General features: G+C 37.0%; 1 protein-coding gene across 1 annotated transcript in view; it reads right to left on the reverse strand.

Annotated features, from left to right (window-relative positions):
* The window catches only part of kcnq1.2 (potassium voltage-gated channel, KQT-like subfamily, member 1.2), a 121771-nt gene extending 110202 nt beyond the window's left edge, over window positions 1-11569 (reverse strand). Inside the window, exons 1-2 of the mRNA XM_053685937.1 lie at window positions 11121-11569; window positions 1604-1694 (exon numbers count right to left, since the gene is read on the reverse strand). Of these exons, the coding sequence (XP_053541912.1) occupies window positions 1604-1694; window positions 11121-11569 (540 nt within the window). The remainder of the gene's footprint in view (window positions 1-1603; window positions 1695-11120) is intronic.
* Between the last annotated feature and the right edge of the window lie 6698 nt (window positions 11570-18267).

Here is an 18267-nt window from a genome sequence, read left to right on the forward strand (position 1 = left end):
TCAGCAGTACATTACCAAGCACAGTCATGACAGAGCTGATTTACATTTAATAACACCTACAAAACTCCATAAAAGGCAACGCTCACAGAGCTAAAAACGACAAAATGATGACTAAAGGGTGAAAGAAAGACAGCATGCACTAAATCTTCCAATCATGCAGCTCAGCCATTGCAATGCATCCGGTACCATAAGGTTTTGCCATTTCTTTTTTCCTGCATAGATGTAAACTTATGGAATTGTTCTGGATTGCTTTCTTTCATGTCATTAATATCACATGATGGATTGTGATGGATTGATTAGTGTGCGTAATAAGCCCAAATCACAATGTTTAAAATTGCAATAACTCATTCCAGTGATACAGTTTGAAGCTCATCAATCACGGGGAGATTCCCTCAGGAGCTCTGGGAGGATAACGTTTTTTTCTGAACTAACTAGATTTTCATGAAGACTAAATCTTGCGCAATACATTTGGACTTCTAAGTCTAAGGAACAAAAATGTGCAAATGTTTATATATGTCCATGTAACTTGTAATGTGCTCTAGAGATCGTGTTTTTGTTTCAAGGAGCTAGGCCCATCCTGATCTGAGATACTGAGGCTTCAATAAACAGATGTACAACCAAAATTTGTTGTGTGCCATGACACAAAGACGGCTGTCGAAGTTAAACCAAGTAAAATTCATTTTTTAAATGGTGATTTTGCAATGTCAATACACAGAGGTAATCACTCAACAAAATGAGGAAAATTAAAAACGATCAAGCTTTGGACCACTTGATATGGAATGACCAAATGAGCACCAAGTGTCAAACAGCAAAAAGATTTTTTATTTTTTTTTTTAACTGCTTTGCTGGTCATCCCTGTTTTATTAAATATGTTTATTTAAAAGAGGATAAAAAAAAACCCATTAACTTAATGTTTAACATAAACCGCTTATTGTTGAACTGTGTGTAATTAGAATTAGTTAGGGTTAGAATTAATATTTTAAAATACACTAACTTATTCAACAGTGCTTATTCAATGTTTCTACTATTTTACACTTCTACTGAGCATCACTCATGTCCTTCTGCTTTTTAAGACTATTTATCACATGAAGATGGCAAAGATAATGACTTTTAATATATATGTATATATATATATATATATATATATATATATGTATATATGTATGTGTGTATATATATATATATATATATATATATATATATATATATATTTTTTTTTTTTTTTTTTTTTTTTTTTTTTTTTTTAAGTACAGATGTTAATGTACTGAATAGATCGTTTTTACTCTTATTAAACCTAAGTAAATTTCGAAAGTGCACAGATTTCTGTGTACTTGGTGGAAATGCACCATAACAAGATACAGAACCTTTTTCCTTCCAGTAGTTAAACATAAGTTTTGCATTTCTCTAATAAAAGGTAGGATAATAGTATGATAAAAAGGCTCGACTTTGTTTCTGAATTTTCTTAGTAAGATGTACTATCCCCATCAAGTGGATGTTCATGGTAGTGCAGTGTACAAACCTATTACATAGTTTGCTTATAAATGAAACTACAATGATGTGTTTGCTCTCAGATAGTGACATAAACAAATGTTTTAACACTTACCATCCAGAATAGTGTCCCAGTGGCAAATTCGGCATACTGCTCAGTGGTGGAGAGCACACTGAAGATGAGACATATGAGCACCATGAGGAACCTGAAAAAGAAAAAGAAAGGATACACTAAACAATACTGGTGTGAGATTCATTCAAGAAAAGTGTGATAATAATTTCTACACATGAAGTCTAAAATTGAACTAAGCGTATTGTTAAGTGATTTTTTATGCTCCTAAAACATGTAAATAAATCATTTTTTATTAGTAGATTTTACTCAAACCTCATGCAAGAGAACTTAAATGCATTATGTAAATCTCAACATCTCATTTTGCAAATCATTTATCATCATTACAACTTTATGACCAATAATATCATAAAATTAGTTACAGTAGAACCTCAGTGATATATGGCCTTACATCTGCTTTCATAAAGACTGAACTGGCATTACTGCATAACTAACTTCCACGTGCACACACACACACACACACACACACACACACAAACAATACACCTGACTGACAAGCACGAAGAACCAAGAAAACTTTACTGAAACACTTGATCTTTCAAAACATTTCATAATACAGTAGCCTTAGGCAGTAACACTTTATAATAACAGTACATGAATCATGCACTAATACCTGAATTAATACTTACTTAAATATAAAATAACGATGAGTTAAAGCATGTACTAATCACGAACTAATGAACGACATGAGACTTATGAATTCATGCGTGAATGACGACCACCTTAAGTAGGCTACATGTTATTACATGATTGTTAGTGTATTAATTAACACGTAGGGGTAAACTAAATCAAACATGCTCTATAAGAAAGAATATGAATTAAATCTGCATAATTTGAAATTGTTTATATAATTTGCCATATGCAGATGCGTACACAAACATCACTGGATGGTGCTGGATTACTTTCATAATGTACATTGATCCTTCATATCGAATGTAGAAGGATGCACTAATAATAAACACCAATAATTTCATCTCAACCCGTTTTGCGTCATTCTCCATCCATTTCTCTTTAAATCCCACTGTAGTACTAGTACATGCTCTGGGTGGCGAGGGCCCGGGCCGGATTGCAATAATAGATATTAATAATAGATAATAGATATTAATAATAATAATAGATATGAACATATTCTATTGGTGCCAAGAGTCAAAATTTGCACCAATAGAACTAAACACATGGGGGGAAAAAACTCATGTGTGTATTAAAACAGCATGAAAGAAAACCTTATGATACACCTGGAGTAATGTAATGTATTTTACAAATCCCTTTTAAATCACTTTTATTTAACAGTCGATAAAATACACATGGATTTTGTCTTAACGTCTTGTTTAAAGTTGCTTATTAGTCTGTTTTGCTCTTTAAACGTTAAAGTTATTTTAATGAAAAGAGAACCTGACCTCATATAAAATTGCATAAGATCAAATGAATGTCGCTGGAACTATGGTTCCCACAATTCACAGCCCGTCTTGGAGACAGCTGACAAACACCAAGACTCATTGTTGACCAATCCTTGTTCCATAAGCATTTCTGTGATGTTAGTAAGCCTTGCCTCTTCTTAGATCAAGACCTTGTTGAGAGGATTATGTTGTTCAGTGAACCTCAGGGCTATGTCACAGGGGGGTTGAAGCTCCCAGAAGGGCCACCCTTGGTGATCTGAGGGTAGACGTCTGACAAAGAGCCATACTAAAGACTCCATTCCAAACGTTACAAAGTGTAGCCTGTCCAGATTAGGGTTACTGGGAAGCACCACTAGAGCCAGGCCCGGAAGTAGTGTTCACAGGTGAGTGCCAGGTGACCAGACCACCCACATTAACCCAGTTTAGCTCAGCCCAAAATAATGGTGATGTGGAAGTTGCAAGATGAAGTGTGAGGCTCAGGGTGCAATTCCAGTCATACAGCAGGTATGGGATAGGAGTTTACAATGGACTTTACAATGGAAACCTGGAATCTCACTTCGCTGATGAGCAAAGAACCTGAGTTTGTGAGTTAGATGGAATGTTATGGAGTAGACGTGGTTGGCCTTACATCCACACAGTATGGGCTCCAATACCAAATTTCTCAGTTGGTGTAGTCTCTCTCTCTCTCCTAGTTCAAAGTTCCACTGGACATAGACCTCAGGCAGGTTTGGGAATATTCACCAGTCCCAAACTGAACAGCTTCACATTTGGAGTATTTCCTGGTGGACAAGAGGATTGCATCTATGATTCTCTTGAAGGAAAACTCTCATTGTGGTTCTGAAACTGAGAGCACACAGTGTACTGCGAATGTTCCTTATAGCTTAATTAAAGACGTATGGAGGGTACAAAGTCTCTAGAAATGCTTAGGAGGTTTTTCTACCATTTTCATCCCCGGCCTCGAAATAATCTGGACTTGTCTCTTAGCGATGGCATGCAGCACTGATCCCACTGAGTGGGATAGGATAATGATATGCAACCTGCAAGCATGAGAGCAGCATCTTTGCAAGTGGTATGAATACAAGTACCCTAAAAGGCTAGACCTTCCTTTCAAAAGTAGTCCACTCAAAGTATAAATTGTGGTTGAAGCACCACTTGAATACCCAGCAGTTGTAAGTTTTATTACCACACCTTATTGGAATGGGGCCAGAGCATATTAAAGCATCGGACATCGCCTTTACACATCTCTGCAATGTTGCTGTTAGTTACCCCTGACTGATTAAGTTGTACATCAGCAGTCACTACATAGGTAACCAGTATACAGATCATCAGCTAATTTCATGTGTCGTAGAATAAAGTCTTGTATAGCCATTTCCTTTTTTCTGCCCATCAACGGGCAGTGTAACACACTAGGAGCAAAGCATTAGTGTCACTGTGATTGATGGGGAGACTGAATATGCCACCACTCCCTGAGAGCATGGCGAATTTTGCTCTTGGACCCCGGCCACGGATGGCTCCTGGCAAATCTGTGGCATTATTAGAATTAAAACTCATGATCGCCGTATGATAGGGCGAACGCTACCAGAGCTCTTTCAACAAGCTTGTCATCAGCTGTTTTACTGATTTCAGACATATCTGTTTGCTGGGAAATAAAAAAATTATAAAGCTTTAAAAGAAGGGCGTGGAAATTCTTCATAGAAAAAACATGGATACAGTGAGACTCTCCCAGCAAGCTGATTCAAAAACAAGAACTGGCCACAGAACAAGTAACTGAACAATTTTTCACATATTTTCACTTATCTTTTCCAATCATCCACTATGTTCATACACCAATAATACAACAGTGTGTGTTGATCATTGTTATTCACATATGTCATAGATATATTTCATGTTGATACTCTTACTAGCAAGCACAGCCTCAGTAGAACCATATCAAGGATTTCCCCTCCAGATGGTAGTAAGACCAAATCAGGGATTATTCACACACACACACACACACACACACACACACACACACACACACACACACACACACACACACACACACACACACACACACACACACACACACACAGGCTGATCAAAATATCCTGTGGTTATTTATTTATTTATTTATTTATTTATTTATTTATTTATTTTAAACGAATAATGCAAATAGCATAGTAAGACAAAGGCTTGTTTGGAAAAGAAATAACACTTGTAACCATAATTGGAGTCCCTTAAACTTTGGTTTAAGTTTTTTTTTTGACCTAGATTTTTAAAATATATTCCACCAGGAAGCCAGGTGGTGACCCGCTAACATGTTAGTATTGATTAGTATTGAACCGTTTAAAGACATGTCACCAAGTGTAGAAAATGGATAAAATGGAGTACCACAGTGGCATCACCAAGAACAGGACGTCCCTCCAAAATTTACAAAAGGACAAGACAAAAACTTACCAGAGAGGCTGAAGAGACCAACAGCAACATTTAAGGGGCTGCAGGAAGTACTGATTACTCTCTACATGTGACAACAATCTCTAGTATTTTTCACATGTCTGAGCCATGGGGTAGGGTGGCTAGAGAGAACCCCTTTCACACAGAAAAAAACCCCAGAAAGACATGTCACTGTTAAAGGATATTCAGACCCCCATTTGAAGCAGTCCCAGTCAATTGCACTATCAGGTACTACACAATTTTAAATCCAAAATCTATCCCAGATATTCAGAAAAAATAAAAGGGAGTCATAACATTTATGGTGGACATTCTTCTGAACTGTCCCTGATGTTTACCCTGAAGAGCTACATTTGAAGTCAAATTAATCTAAGGTTTCTTCCAATCACTAGCTTTTTGCACATTTTCTAACATTAATTGCATGCAGCTTTTCTACACTATATGGACGATCATATATGCACCCCTGACCATCACACGCATATCTGTTTGTTGAACATCCCATTCCAGATTTATTCCCTCATTTGCTGTTATAATAACCTCCATTCTTCTGGGAAGGCTTTCCACTAGATTTTGGAGCGTGGCTGGGCTGTGGGGATTTGTGCCCATACAGCTACAACAGCATTATTGAAGTCCGGTACTGATGTCAGGCGAGGAGAACCAGGTTCCCAAAAGTGTTCAGGTGCTCTGTGCATGACACTTCAGTTCTTCCATGCCATCTTTGGCAAACCATGTCTTAATGGAGTTTGCTTTGTGCACAGAGGCATTGTCATGCTGGAACAGGTTTGGGCCTCTTAGTTCCAGTGAAGGGAAATTATAATCCTACAGCATATAAAGACATTCTAGATAATTGTGTGCTTCAACTTTGTGTCAGCAGTTTGGGGAAGAGCCACATGTCCTGTGATGGTCAGGTGTCCACATCCTTTTAGCCATATAGTGTATACTAAGTTACTTTGTGCACCACATACACATCTCATTCTGATTAAACGAAATATATCTCAGCCAGACATCATGCAGAAATTCTACATTTGAGAAAAATAATCCTAAATCCTAGTAAAAACTGTAGAGATCTGATTAAAACAAAACAGCTGGTGGTTTATCCTGCATCGTCAACATCGGTTGCCTCAGGCTGCGCCATAACCATCCTGATGACACAGCAGAATATTCACTGTGTATGTCTGGAAGAAAAAGGGGACTGGAAAGAAAGGACTTTTTCAGCTTTATTTATCTCTAATCAGGTCACTGTGAACCTGCGCTTAAAGCTAAGTGTCTCGCTCAAGGACACAACAGAAGTGGTCAGTGAAAGGACATTAGAAGGTCCATCAGTCTTGCAGCCAAGAAACAAAGCAGGACTTTTTTTCTTCTTTTTTTGGGGGGTCCAGCAGGATCAATACAACCTTCAATTTTTTTTTCAACAGTTTAACCGATGTTTCTTCCTTACTATGTTCAGATATTAATAGTGAAACAAATAAAATAATATTTCTGAGTGTGGTAAATGTGTTTGTTTATTTTTCCTTCATATTGTAATCTGCTTACTTCATTTTTAAAGTATAGTTTTATTGTTGGTCTTTGTATTGTTCAGCAAAAGGTCAATTTTTTCTCTTTTATACCACAGCAGGGTTGAATTCTCAAATCAGAAGGTATGGATTAATTCTCTATAACTCAAACACAGAGAGTTGTATGGAGGACGCTCCAAATAATCTAAGGCTAAAACATAATCTAAGGCATAATCTAAATAATAAAAAGATATGTGGTTTAGCAAATTTGATCATTGATATGGTTAGGTTTCCTGTTGGCTTAGTGGTTAGCACATTTGCCTTGCACCACCAAGGTCAGGGGTTTGAACCCTGCTACTTCCCTGTGTGAGCAGAGCTTGCATGTTTTCCCTGTGCATCTGGGGCTTCCTCTGGGTACCCTGACTTCCTCCCCAGTGAACAGACATCTGCTGAAGGCTGATTGTAGGAATGTAGGAATGTTTCCAAGTTCTCCGTAATGTGTGAATGTATGTGTGAGTGTGCCCTGTGATGGGGTTGGCACCCCACCCAGATTGTCCCCCATCTTGTGCCCAGAGTTCCCTGGGTAAGGCTTCAGGCTCCCATGCAACCCTGTCTAGGATAAGCAGTATGGAAAATGGATGGATAGTTAGGTTTTCTGTTAGTAGATATTAATGTAACATTTACGGAGAAAGTCTCAGGTGTCCGTGCTTTGTAAGTTTTCAGGAGTTTTCAGGGCAGAGGACTTTCTAGTTTCTCTGTAGCATCGTAAGACAAATTGATTTTGTCACATCAATTTAATACAGGAAAGGCACATAAGCAAATGTTTATTGCTGCTATAATGTAAGTGGTAACAGGATCTAACTTGTCTTGCAGAGTTAGCAGACTAACTTGCAGACGTTCCGCAACAGTAAATGTAACTATAAACAGTTGTTTTCAAATTGCAGTGGTATAAATGGAATAAGACAGTTCAGCCATGCAGTTATCTAAAAAGAAGAAGAAGAAAAATGAAAGAAATATTTAGTTTCTGTTAGTGATCTTGAATTGATTGTGTAAAAGAGTGTTTTCACTCTAAACAGAGTATTAATGCCTTGTCATTCGACACAATAGTGCATAATCACTGGCCATCCAAACAAACAGACAGGTCATTATGCTGTCCAGGCTGATGCCCTGACGTCCTCATAGACACACTTTAGACCTGGCAACCAGAGCGAGAGCAAAGAACAAGGGCTTGGAACTGATAACCATCGACAAGTAAGTAGGTTAGTTAAACAAACACTGTAGATTGTCAATTAAAGGAGTTTAATTTTGTAACAGGTTGATATCAGGTTCTACTGAACGTGCTGCCATAGTGGAGGTTCAGTTACAAAGACGGAAGCTTATCAGACACCCATATCACGCAAATGTGTACGCATGCAGAGCACAAGGTTTCTTACTTTCCATAACTGAGCCATGTCATGCTCAACCACAGAAAACCTAGTCATAAAGGATCCTTTTTTTCCTACAGTTTTCTTCTTCTTTACTGTTCACCATTACCAAACTGGTTTGTCCAGCACATCCCACAGATACTCGATCGGATTGAGATCTGGGGAATTTGGAGGCCAAGTCGACACCTTAGCCAGCATTACCTTTTTTTAAATAATTTGTGCTACAGGAACTCTTCTGTGGAATCGGACCAGCCGGACTATCCTTCACTCTCCACGCGCATCATTAAGTTTTGGGTACCGAGGACCCTGTCACCGGTTCACTGGTAGTACTTCCTTGGACCACTTTTGGTTGGTATTAACCACTGGACACTAGGAACACCTCACAAGACCTTCGTTTTTGGAGATACGCTGACCCAGTTGTCTAGTCATTACAGTTTGGCCCAAGTCAAAGTCTCTCAGGTCCTTACACGTGCCCATTTTTCCTGCTTTCAACACATCAACTTCAAGAACTGACTGTTCACTTGCTGCCTAATATATCCCATGCCTTAACAGGTGCTATTGTAACGAGATAATCAATGTTATTCACTTCACCTGTCAGTGGTTATGGCTGATCTGTGTTTATCTGTGAAAGACAAGGTAAAAATTATGCAAAGATAAGCTTGTGTATTTGTAGGCTACAGCGAACATTGGGTCGATGATAAAGGGTATTAACAAAAGACTCTCATAATAAATTTTCCTGCTAATAATATCTTTTTATTAAACAGGACTGTGTTTCTTTAAAAAAATTAATGTATTTGCAATCAGTTTTCAATAAATATAATACTGTGGGGTGGCATGGTGGTGCAGTGGGTAGCATTGTTGCATTGTTCCAGGGTCCTGGGCTCGATCCTGAGCTCAGATTACTCTCCATGTGGAGTTTCTGTGCATGTTCTCCCTGTGCACATCAGGGTTTCTTCCATGTTTTTTTTGTTTCCTCCACCTCCCAAAAACATGCCAGTAAGTGGATTGGCTCAGATAAATTGCTCCTAGGTGTGAATGTGCGTGAATGTGTGTGTGTGTGCATGGTCCCCTAGACTGGCGTCCCAAGTGTTCCCGTAATGGTTTCCAGATCCCCCATGACACTGATCAGGATATAGAGGTTACTGAAAGTGAGTGAGTTTAATACTGTGGCCCAATATTGTGTTCAGTCTGGAGTTCATTGATAATGAGCTCTGTAGAGAGAAAGCAGAAACCTTTTCTGTGTGAAAATTATAATCAGGATTTAACATCTGGCAAAAATTCTGCTGTACCAAGTAGTGTATTTGGGTGACATGATTAGATATTGTCTAAAAAAAAATCACATTGTAAACTGATTTGCTGTTAGTAAATAAACATACAAGTTCTACCTTGATTTTGCGTTCATTTCTGTGACCCTGGAGGGACTGATGATTGCTACTTGTTGCATGAAATATTCTCAGCCAATGGCAATGTCTTTTATAACACCAAATGCAATTTGCATGAGAACATTTTATGCAGCTTTTATATCTAGAAAATGATTTATTTGTATATAACCTTTCCACATTTAGTTTTAAAATAATGTCAGAAAAATTTCTTCCCTAAAAATTTGGTTCTTTTATACATATATTTGTTTATATTTGCTTGAATACATACTTTTTTGTTCATGGGCATTACTTAGAGGCACTGCTGTTTCCTGGATGCACATGCCCGAGGTTCTACAGGGTTAACATGACCCGTCCCAGTGGCATGGTTTCAGTCTTTTCCGAACACCTTTGCAGTCTGTCCTAAGGGGAGGATAGCTCCTCATAACATTATGGCAAAGGTTACCCAGGTGATATTCACTGCACCGGAAATTAGGAAAGGTGAAGTAGAATGCTAGCTACTAGGGGTGTAACAATATGTCGTGTTGTTATTATTCAATTCAATACATCAAGTGTTGGTGTGAGCAGAGAAAAGAGTCTTAGGGAAGGAGTGGGTAATTTAATGAATGAGCGCACACCTGTGTACACCTTAATTACCTCACACCCACCACGGTATCGAACCAGATAACTATCAGGGTTCCCTGTCATTTAAAACGGCACTCCTTAAGCGCGGTCTTACCCTGCATACGCACTGTCAGAAGTGTCCATAAATATACACATCCTCACACACAAGAAGACAATAATAAATCACATACTAAACATACAATGTACTGTATGCACATATCAACACGTACACACGATTGATAAATGACACCCCTGATCTGTGGAAATAACATTATGACTAAACTATAAAAAAAAAAAAATTCTGTGTCCATAACCTTAAACATAAGAGAATTTGTACTTGTAAATGAATATTTGCAAAAAAAAAAAAATTAAATGGACTTGCATTTCATGTCTAAAAATGTCCATTAGATGACTTCTGGTCATGTGACTTTTAGCAGTCCTGATTTAATTGTTCTTCCAGCCAATCAGAAAAGGGATTACCATGATGCACTCTGACATGTGTTTATACAATATTTACAGATTGAAAGTTCCCATTATAAAATATACTAAATTATAAAGCAGACACTTACAATTAAAGATCTTGTTACCAGATTCCATCAGGAAACCCCTAATAGCTTCGGAGAACAGCTTTGGTCCATGCTATCTATTCAATTAAATCAATCAAATGCCAAACTATGAAAAATCAACTGACCCAAAATCAACATACCCAAAGCTGAATTGATATACAATCATACTTGTTCATAATCTACCTAAAATCACAGAGCAAATCTACTCACACCAGGAAGTGATAGAGGAAGCATTTCAGGCCTGCAGGTCTCTCTAGGAAATTGTAGACATCACCCTGCATGCTAGTCTTGGTGCGGTAGGGATTGCGTTTGAAGTGAGGGGGAGTGGGGCTGCTAGAAGGTGAGGGAGAGGAGCAGGAGCATGGCTCCCTGTCTTCTCTGTGCACCGTTAACTCTTTTGTGTTTCCATCTAGTACGCCTGATCCATTATTCACCAAGGGCTTCTGTTCCACTGAAACAGGAGAGCAGCCTGGGCTGTCTACTGCTGCCTCCAGCATGGCTTCTGGAGCTTCTTCTACACTGCGCTCGGAGTTCAGGCTTATCAGAGTGTGCCCGTTTGGAGTGTCGATTTTGGTTACAACAGTGTCGCTGTTCCCAGACCAGTCGAAATTTTGTGTGCGGCACAGGAGACGAACGGGACGCCCCTGACCCTCTTCCATGACTTTTGGGAGAAAGGAAGGTTTGGGGTTCAAGCAAAAGAGGAGGAGTTGATGATAATGTGACCACCAGAGTTCATCGATGACCACACTGGAAGTGTTACTCAATTCTCCACACCTGTGAAAGTAGAAATAGAAAATGACTTCAGGTTAAAATTAGTGATGGAATTTAATGTGCAGTTCACCATTTATTTCAAGAAATCACTTGTTATGATTATAGGAAAGCTAAAACTTCCAAAAACATCAATTCTACAGTAGATTTTATTACGTGTCTCAGACAAACATCAGGAAACTCCTGCCTTAAAATTTCCATTAGTTTAAACCTATTAGTTTAAAGCTGTTAAAGCTTTGTAGAAAATACTGTATATAGGCAACTCATATCCTGGCAGAAAACTCAAAATTAGTATTATGATTGACTGCAAAAATGTCAGTTCAGAAAAAGACAGTTCTATTCACATCACATCAGGACAATGTCTAATTTTCCACTAATTGAACTAGATAAAAAGGTTAAGTTGCTGAAACAATGGGAGTATTGTTTACTGATTCTATAAAAAAAAATATGCTCATGTAACAAACCTTTAAAGCCATCTTTGAAGCGTAAGAAATAGCTGCTTCTGTGAGAATGTTATGTGCACATACAACAATTTTTACAATAACCACTAGCAGTAGCCTATTACAAGCTGAACTGATAGAGTGCAAAACAATTATAAACAGCAAACATATTTAAAATTGTTCAAGAAATACGCAATAGCTATAAAATAAAAATAAAAAAAGAACAAAAACGCTAAGAGGCTGTATAAAAGGGGAAAGTGTTAGTGTGTCTATGGTAGCCGACGCACTGCAGTGGCTGAGCTACATTGTTGGAAGATGTGATGCTCTTTCAGTAGCTGTCATCTTGTCTTTTATGAAGATTCAAGCGTTCTTGGTATTTTACAGGTGACTGGCATTTATCAACAAATAGACACACTACCAAATCTTTTTTGAATTTGCAGGAATTTTTAGTTTGATGTGAAATTTGATACATTTACACACAACTCTAGAAAAAAGATTCATAAATGAGACCTATTGTGTCTACAATATTCTCTGGTAAGTTCTCTAGGCACTCTTTCCTACTCTTGAGGCAACTCTAACTAAACAGCTAACTAAAATCTATATAAGTGAATCCTGCTAATATTTGAGTTGACTTTTCTGTAGCCTCCGGTGCTTCAAGCCTACACTGCTTTTTCCCTTCATTCAAAGGCAAAAATGAAATGGGATGGCATTAGTGTAATGCTTCCACACGAGCAATTTTTATGTCATGTAAGGAGTCTGTCACTTTCTACTGTGATTTTAAGGTAAATCAGTGTCTATGGTTATATACAGAGTTTTAAACAGTTATTTTATAAACAATGTAATGATTTATTTTACTGCCTTATTATTGGGGAAAGGTCAAGCATGAGGAACATTTAAATTTGCCATAACTATAATGGATATAAAAAGTCTACATACCCCTTTTAAAATGGCACGTTCTTTTGGTTTAACCGTTCCTTTGTTGATTTGGGTGTATGCTTTGGGTCATTGTCATGCTGAAAGGTGAAATTCATTTTCATCTTAAGCTTACTAGCATACACCTGAATGTTTTTGCACTAACATCAGCACATACTTTTAATTATTCATGATTCCCTGCCGCTTGATAAAAAACCCAGTTCTAGCTTAAGATGCCAGATGCTGCCACCACCATGTTTCACCGTGGGTATGGTGTTCTTCTGCGATGTGCTTTTTTGCACCAAACAAACCTTTTGGATTATGGACTTATTATATATTTTGGAATTGGTTTCATCAGACCATAACACATTTTGCCACATGGTTTGGGGTGATTTAGTTGCACTTATATGATAATTACTTTTGAAGATGAGATTGAATGTCATTGATTCATTCTGGATACTGCCACACCCTCAATTATAAAAGGGTGCGCACACTTATGCAAACAGGTCATTGTTTCTGATTGTTTTTCGTTTAATTTTTATATGTGTAATTTCACATTGAGGGTGGAAAAAGTTCTGACAAGACATATCTTGGTTTCATTTTTTTTTTTTTCATTACAAAAACCTGCCATTTTAACAGGGGTGTGTAGACTTTTATATCCACTGTATTTAGCTGTTGTAAATAAACTTTGCAACCATTGCTGGGGTGTTTTTTTTTTTTTTTAAGTAAGGTGAACAAGCACTTTTATCTGATGTCAATTTAACAATCTTTGAGTATAAACTTCAGGCTTTTGCTACTTATTATATTACTTATTAATATAATGAAACTGGAAAATGAATCTAGATAGCAGGTCATTTAACCAAGGAGCATGAAATCGCATATAGTGACATTCTGTTCTGCATATTGAATGAGCATGATTAACAGTGGTTACTGGACCACACATCACATGGAGATAAAATATCTGAGGTGTTCATATGACTTGTCAGTCGAAGTGAGATCCCCTCAGGTGCTCTGCATTTGTAACAGAATTAAGAACGTGTGAAATAGTTAGAGTCAGTAATACTATATAAATCTGTCATGAACAGAGATGTAATATTTGCAACAAAATATCTATCTATCTATCTATCTATCTATATATATATATATATATATATATATTTTTTTTTTTTTTTTTTTAAAGTAAACCAAAGTGGTGCTTGTTAGGCATCATAGAAAAGTATTGTCTGCCCTGATTTTTTTTTCCTGGCACTTATCTAATGGCTATTTCTTATCTATTTAACAGACCACAGCAGTCAGTCTAGAAACAAAAAAAGGAAATGCGAGTCAAGCAGCCTAATTTACAAGGTCAGTCTTTCCTCAAGGCAACCATCAATCTTTGCATGATGAACAGCGGCTGGACATTTGGCCTCTGAAAACCAGTCTTTGTAGTTTAAGAGGATGGAAACAGGAGCCTTGTGTCCACTCATGCCCCTGTCAAGCAGGACAGCAGATGTGTTGACAGACTCCACCAAACATCTACTGTCCTCATCTGGATTGAGTTTCTCAGTCCTCCAAATTCACTTAGACAACTAGGTGAACCAGAGATGCAGAAACCCAGAACAGGTGGATTTGAAACGGTTCAAGACGTAACAGATGTCCTAACTGAGTTCATGGATGAACACAGATCGTTCTGTCGAGCGCATTTCACATCAACTTAAAGTTGGTGTGATGAAACAAATTAAAGTGTGACGCCGTCGTACAGACGGTAGGTGCTCCTACTTTGTTTTTAGAATTGTATAGCCTTTCTATTCTTGCCATGACAGTTATCTCCACAAAACAAACAACATCCACAGTGTATTGAAATGATCATTAATGTTATTTTAAAACCTTTATACTATCCCTAACCCAACACACCCACAACACAAAATAAAACTTCACCTTATGTTATTTTTAATATAAATTGTGTCACAGGAGAGCAGCCACAGAATACAGCAAACTCACTAGAATTGTTCAGTTGGTTCGACTAAATAAAAACAAATACTTAAGGATTACAACCTTAAAGGAAATTAAAATGCTAGTCTTCACCATTAAAGCTAGCTGAAAGTGGGTTAGAGTTTGTAGAATTGAGTGTTCAGATTTTCTAGGGATTGCGCATTAAGCTTGATGATTATTCATTACTAATACACAGCTGTTATTTTCTGTTTAAGACCCATAAACATACTGATAGAATGCCATAGACTGCATATCACAAGTTACATGATGAATGCAAAAAACTAAAACTGTACAGATATAAACTATAATATAATAATATAGTATATATATAATATAGTATTATAATATAATAATAATGTATATAAACTAAATCTGCTGCTGATCTTCTACCGCTCGTCCGTCGAGAGCTTGCTGACATACTGTATCACTGTGTGGTATGGTAGCTGCACCGCAGCAGACAGGGAGAGGCTTCAGAGGGTAGTAAGAGCAGCACAGAAGATCATTGGCTGCCCTCTCCCCTCCCTGATGGATATTTATACTTCCCATTGCCTCAGCAGAGGAAAAACTATCATTAAGGACAGTTCTCACCCTGGCTTTGATCTGTTCAATCTGTTGCCCTCAGGGAGACGTTACAGGTGCATCAAAACAAGGACTAGTAGATTTAAGAATAGTTTCTTCCCAAAAGCTATTACCATGATAAACAAACACATGTACTGAGTCCACAGCATATGTATATATTGTCTCAACTGTGCATTTCATAGTACCTCCGCCATCCACCCTAATATCTATCTATCGTGCATATATCTTGCATATATTGTATATCTTGTTTATTTATTTTGTTTATTTATCTTATTTATTTATCTGTGTATTATCTGTTTATTCTTCTTGTGTATTGAATGTATATGTTTGCACGGAACAAAAAGGAGTGGCTCTTAATTTCATTGTACATGTGTATAGTGACAATAAAAAGGCATTCATTCATTCATTCATTCATTCGTATTTAAAACACACCTGAGTACAGTAACATATAGTTTCTGGGTGGAAAAAACAGTAACATGTGTGACAGTTTATTGACACATGAAATCCCAAAGACATAAAAAATGAAATGTGGGTGTATAATGACATAATAGGAAAGGCAAAAGAAGGAAATAATAATTTGATAAGAACAAAAAGCAAGAACTCACAGTGTTTTCAGGATCCTCTAGGATGCAAGACTGGATCTGAGGACGTCAATGTATGACATCTGGCAGTGTTACAATATGTCAAGAATGAAAGGGAGGGTGGGATATTGCAACTAAGAGGATCCAAAAGCTGTTTAAAGGGTATGAAAGAGGATTTTAAAGAGGTTGGCAGTTGTATGAAGTCAGTGGGCATTAACATACTTATCTTACATCCGTTAGCAAGGATGCAATACTGATATATATATATATATATATATATATATATATATATATATATATATATATATATATATATATATATATATATATATATAAGACTTATAATGTAAAATTCAATTTAACAAACTGTGGCAAAGATACAATTAATAATGTCACTGAAACATGAAATATTGTTTTTGCAGAGATAATCGTCTTGGCAAGAAAGGTACGCCTATAAAAGAGTGGTGAAATGTCTACCTGTGTCCGTACCAACAAAAGCGAACATGCGCAATTAGTCAATTAGTTCTGATTCTTTAGATGATGTTAAAAATCTTAATTTCATAATTTTACTAAAGCCACGTTACTCTGTACTATTAAAAGGTATAATAACAAACAAAAGGTATAATTACCGTTATAAAGCCCAAAGGAGGTCCAAATACCGTGGAGAGAGAACACCGTGTGACTCTGAGCAGTGATGCTGGAGCACGTGGAGAGAGAGAGAGAGAGAGAGAGAGAGAGAGAGAGAGAGAGGGTATACCATATCATACTGTGCTATACTATACTACACTCTGCTATACTATACTGTACAATACTATGGCATACCATGCCATACTATGCTATACTGAACTATACTATACTATACTATGCTACACTGTACTGTACTGTACTATACCAAGGCATACCACACCATACTACACTACACAATAATACACCATACCATACCATAATACACTATGCCACACCATACCTCACTATACTATACTATGCTATACTATACAGTTCTATACGGTACTATACTATACTATACTGTACTGTACTATACTATACTATACTATACAGTTCTATATTGTTCTATACTATACTGTACCGTACTATACTATACTATACTATACTATGCTATACTATACAGTTCTATATTGTTCTATACTATACTATACTGTACTGTACTATACTATACTATGCTATACTATACAGTTCTATACTGTTCTATACTATACTATACTATACTATACTGTAATGTAAAGTACTATACTATACTATACCATACTCTGGTTTGGGGAGTAACGGAATGCAAGTAACGGTATTATGATATCAGGATACAAAAACTAGTAACTGTAATCCCAGTACAGTTACATCAAAAAACAAAGTAATCAGAATACAGGTACATTTTGTAAAAAAAAAAAAAAAAAAAAAAAAAAAAAAGGAATACTATCAAGATTAAAAAAATTTTTTCCATTTAAAACCAAAGAAATGAATCTTTTGACATAACACAATATAGACAGCTGCTTGATTATAGTTCTGGTTCTCTCCTCATGCCAGTTGTGACTCATGTGAGCATCCTCCTGGTGCATGCACAAACACATTTTGTGCAAAGTTAATTTGGTAGAAATGAACACAAATTATTCTCTGAAATGCTTTTGTTAGGGTGACCCTATGTCCTATTTTTCCCAGACATGTCCTCTATTTCAGACCTTAAAAAAGCATCCGGCCGGGATTTTTAAAAATGCGAAAATATCCAGGATTCGGCTTTAGTTTCATTATGATGTGCTTATGGTCTAATACTGCAGCAGTGTGCGCATGTTCACATTGCTTTAAGTCCCTCTCTGTAATTCCCGCCTCCTCGTATGTCAACTGATTGATTATAAAAGGCTTGCATCAACTACTCGCCAAATTTCTGCCTCTCAACCATTATCCTACTCTCAGTGAATACGCGAGGTGAAATGCTGTTGTGTACGGTGTCGAACATGCTGGACAATAGCAGCAAATGACCGCTGACCTGAGTCAAAACAATTCTCATAGCTATATAAGGTCATTTTTAACTTCATGTTATCACAGTGCTTCAGTACATGGCCATTCAGAGGTGTAAATGATGGCAGAAGGTATATA

This window comes from Ictalurus punctatus, chromosome 14 (genome assembly GCF_001660625.3).
Source record: "Ictalurus punctatus breed USDA103 chromosome 14, Coco_2.0, whole genome shotgun sequence".
NCBI classification, from domain to species: domain Eukaryota; kingdom Metazoa; phylum Chordata; class Actinopteri; order Siluriformes; family Ictaluridae; genus Ictalurus; species Ictalurus punctatus.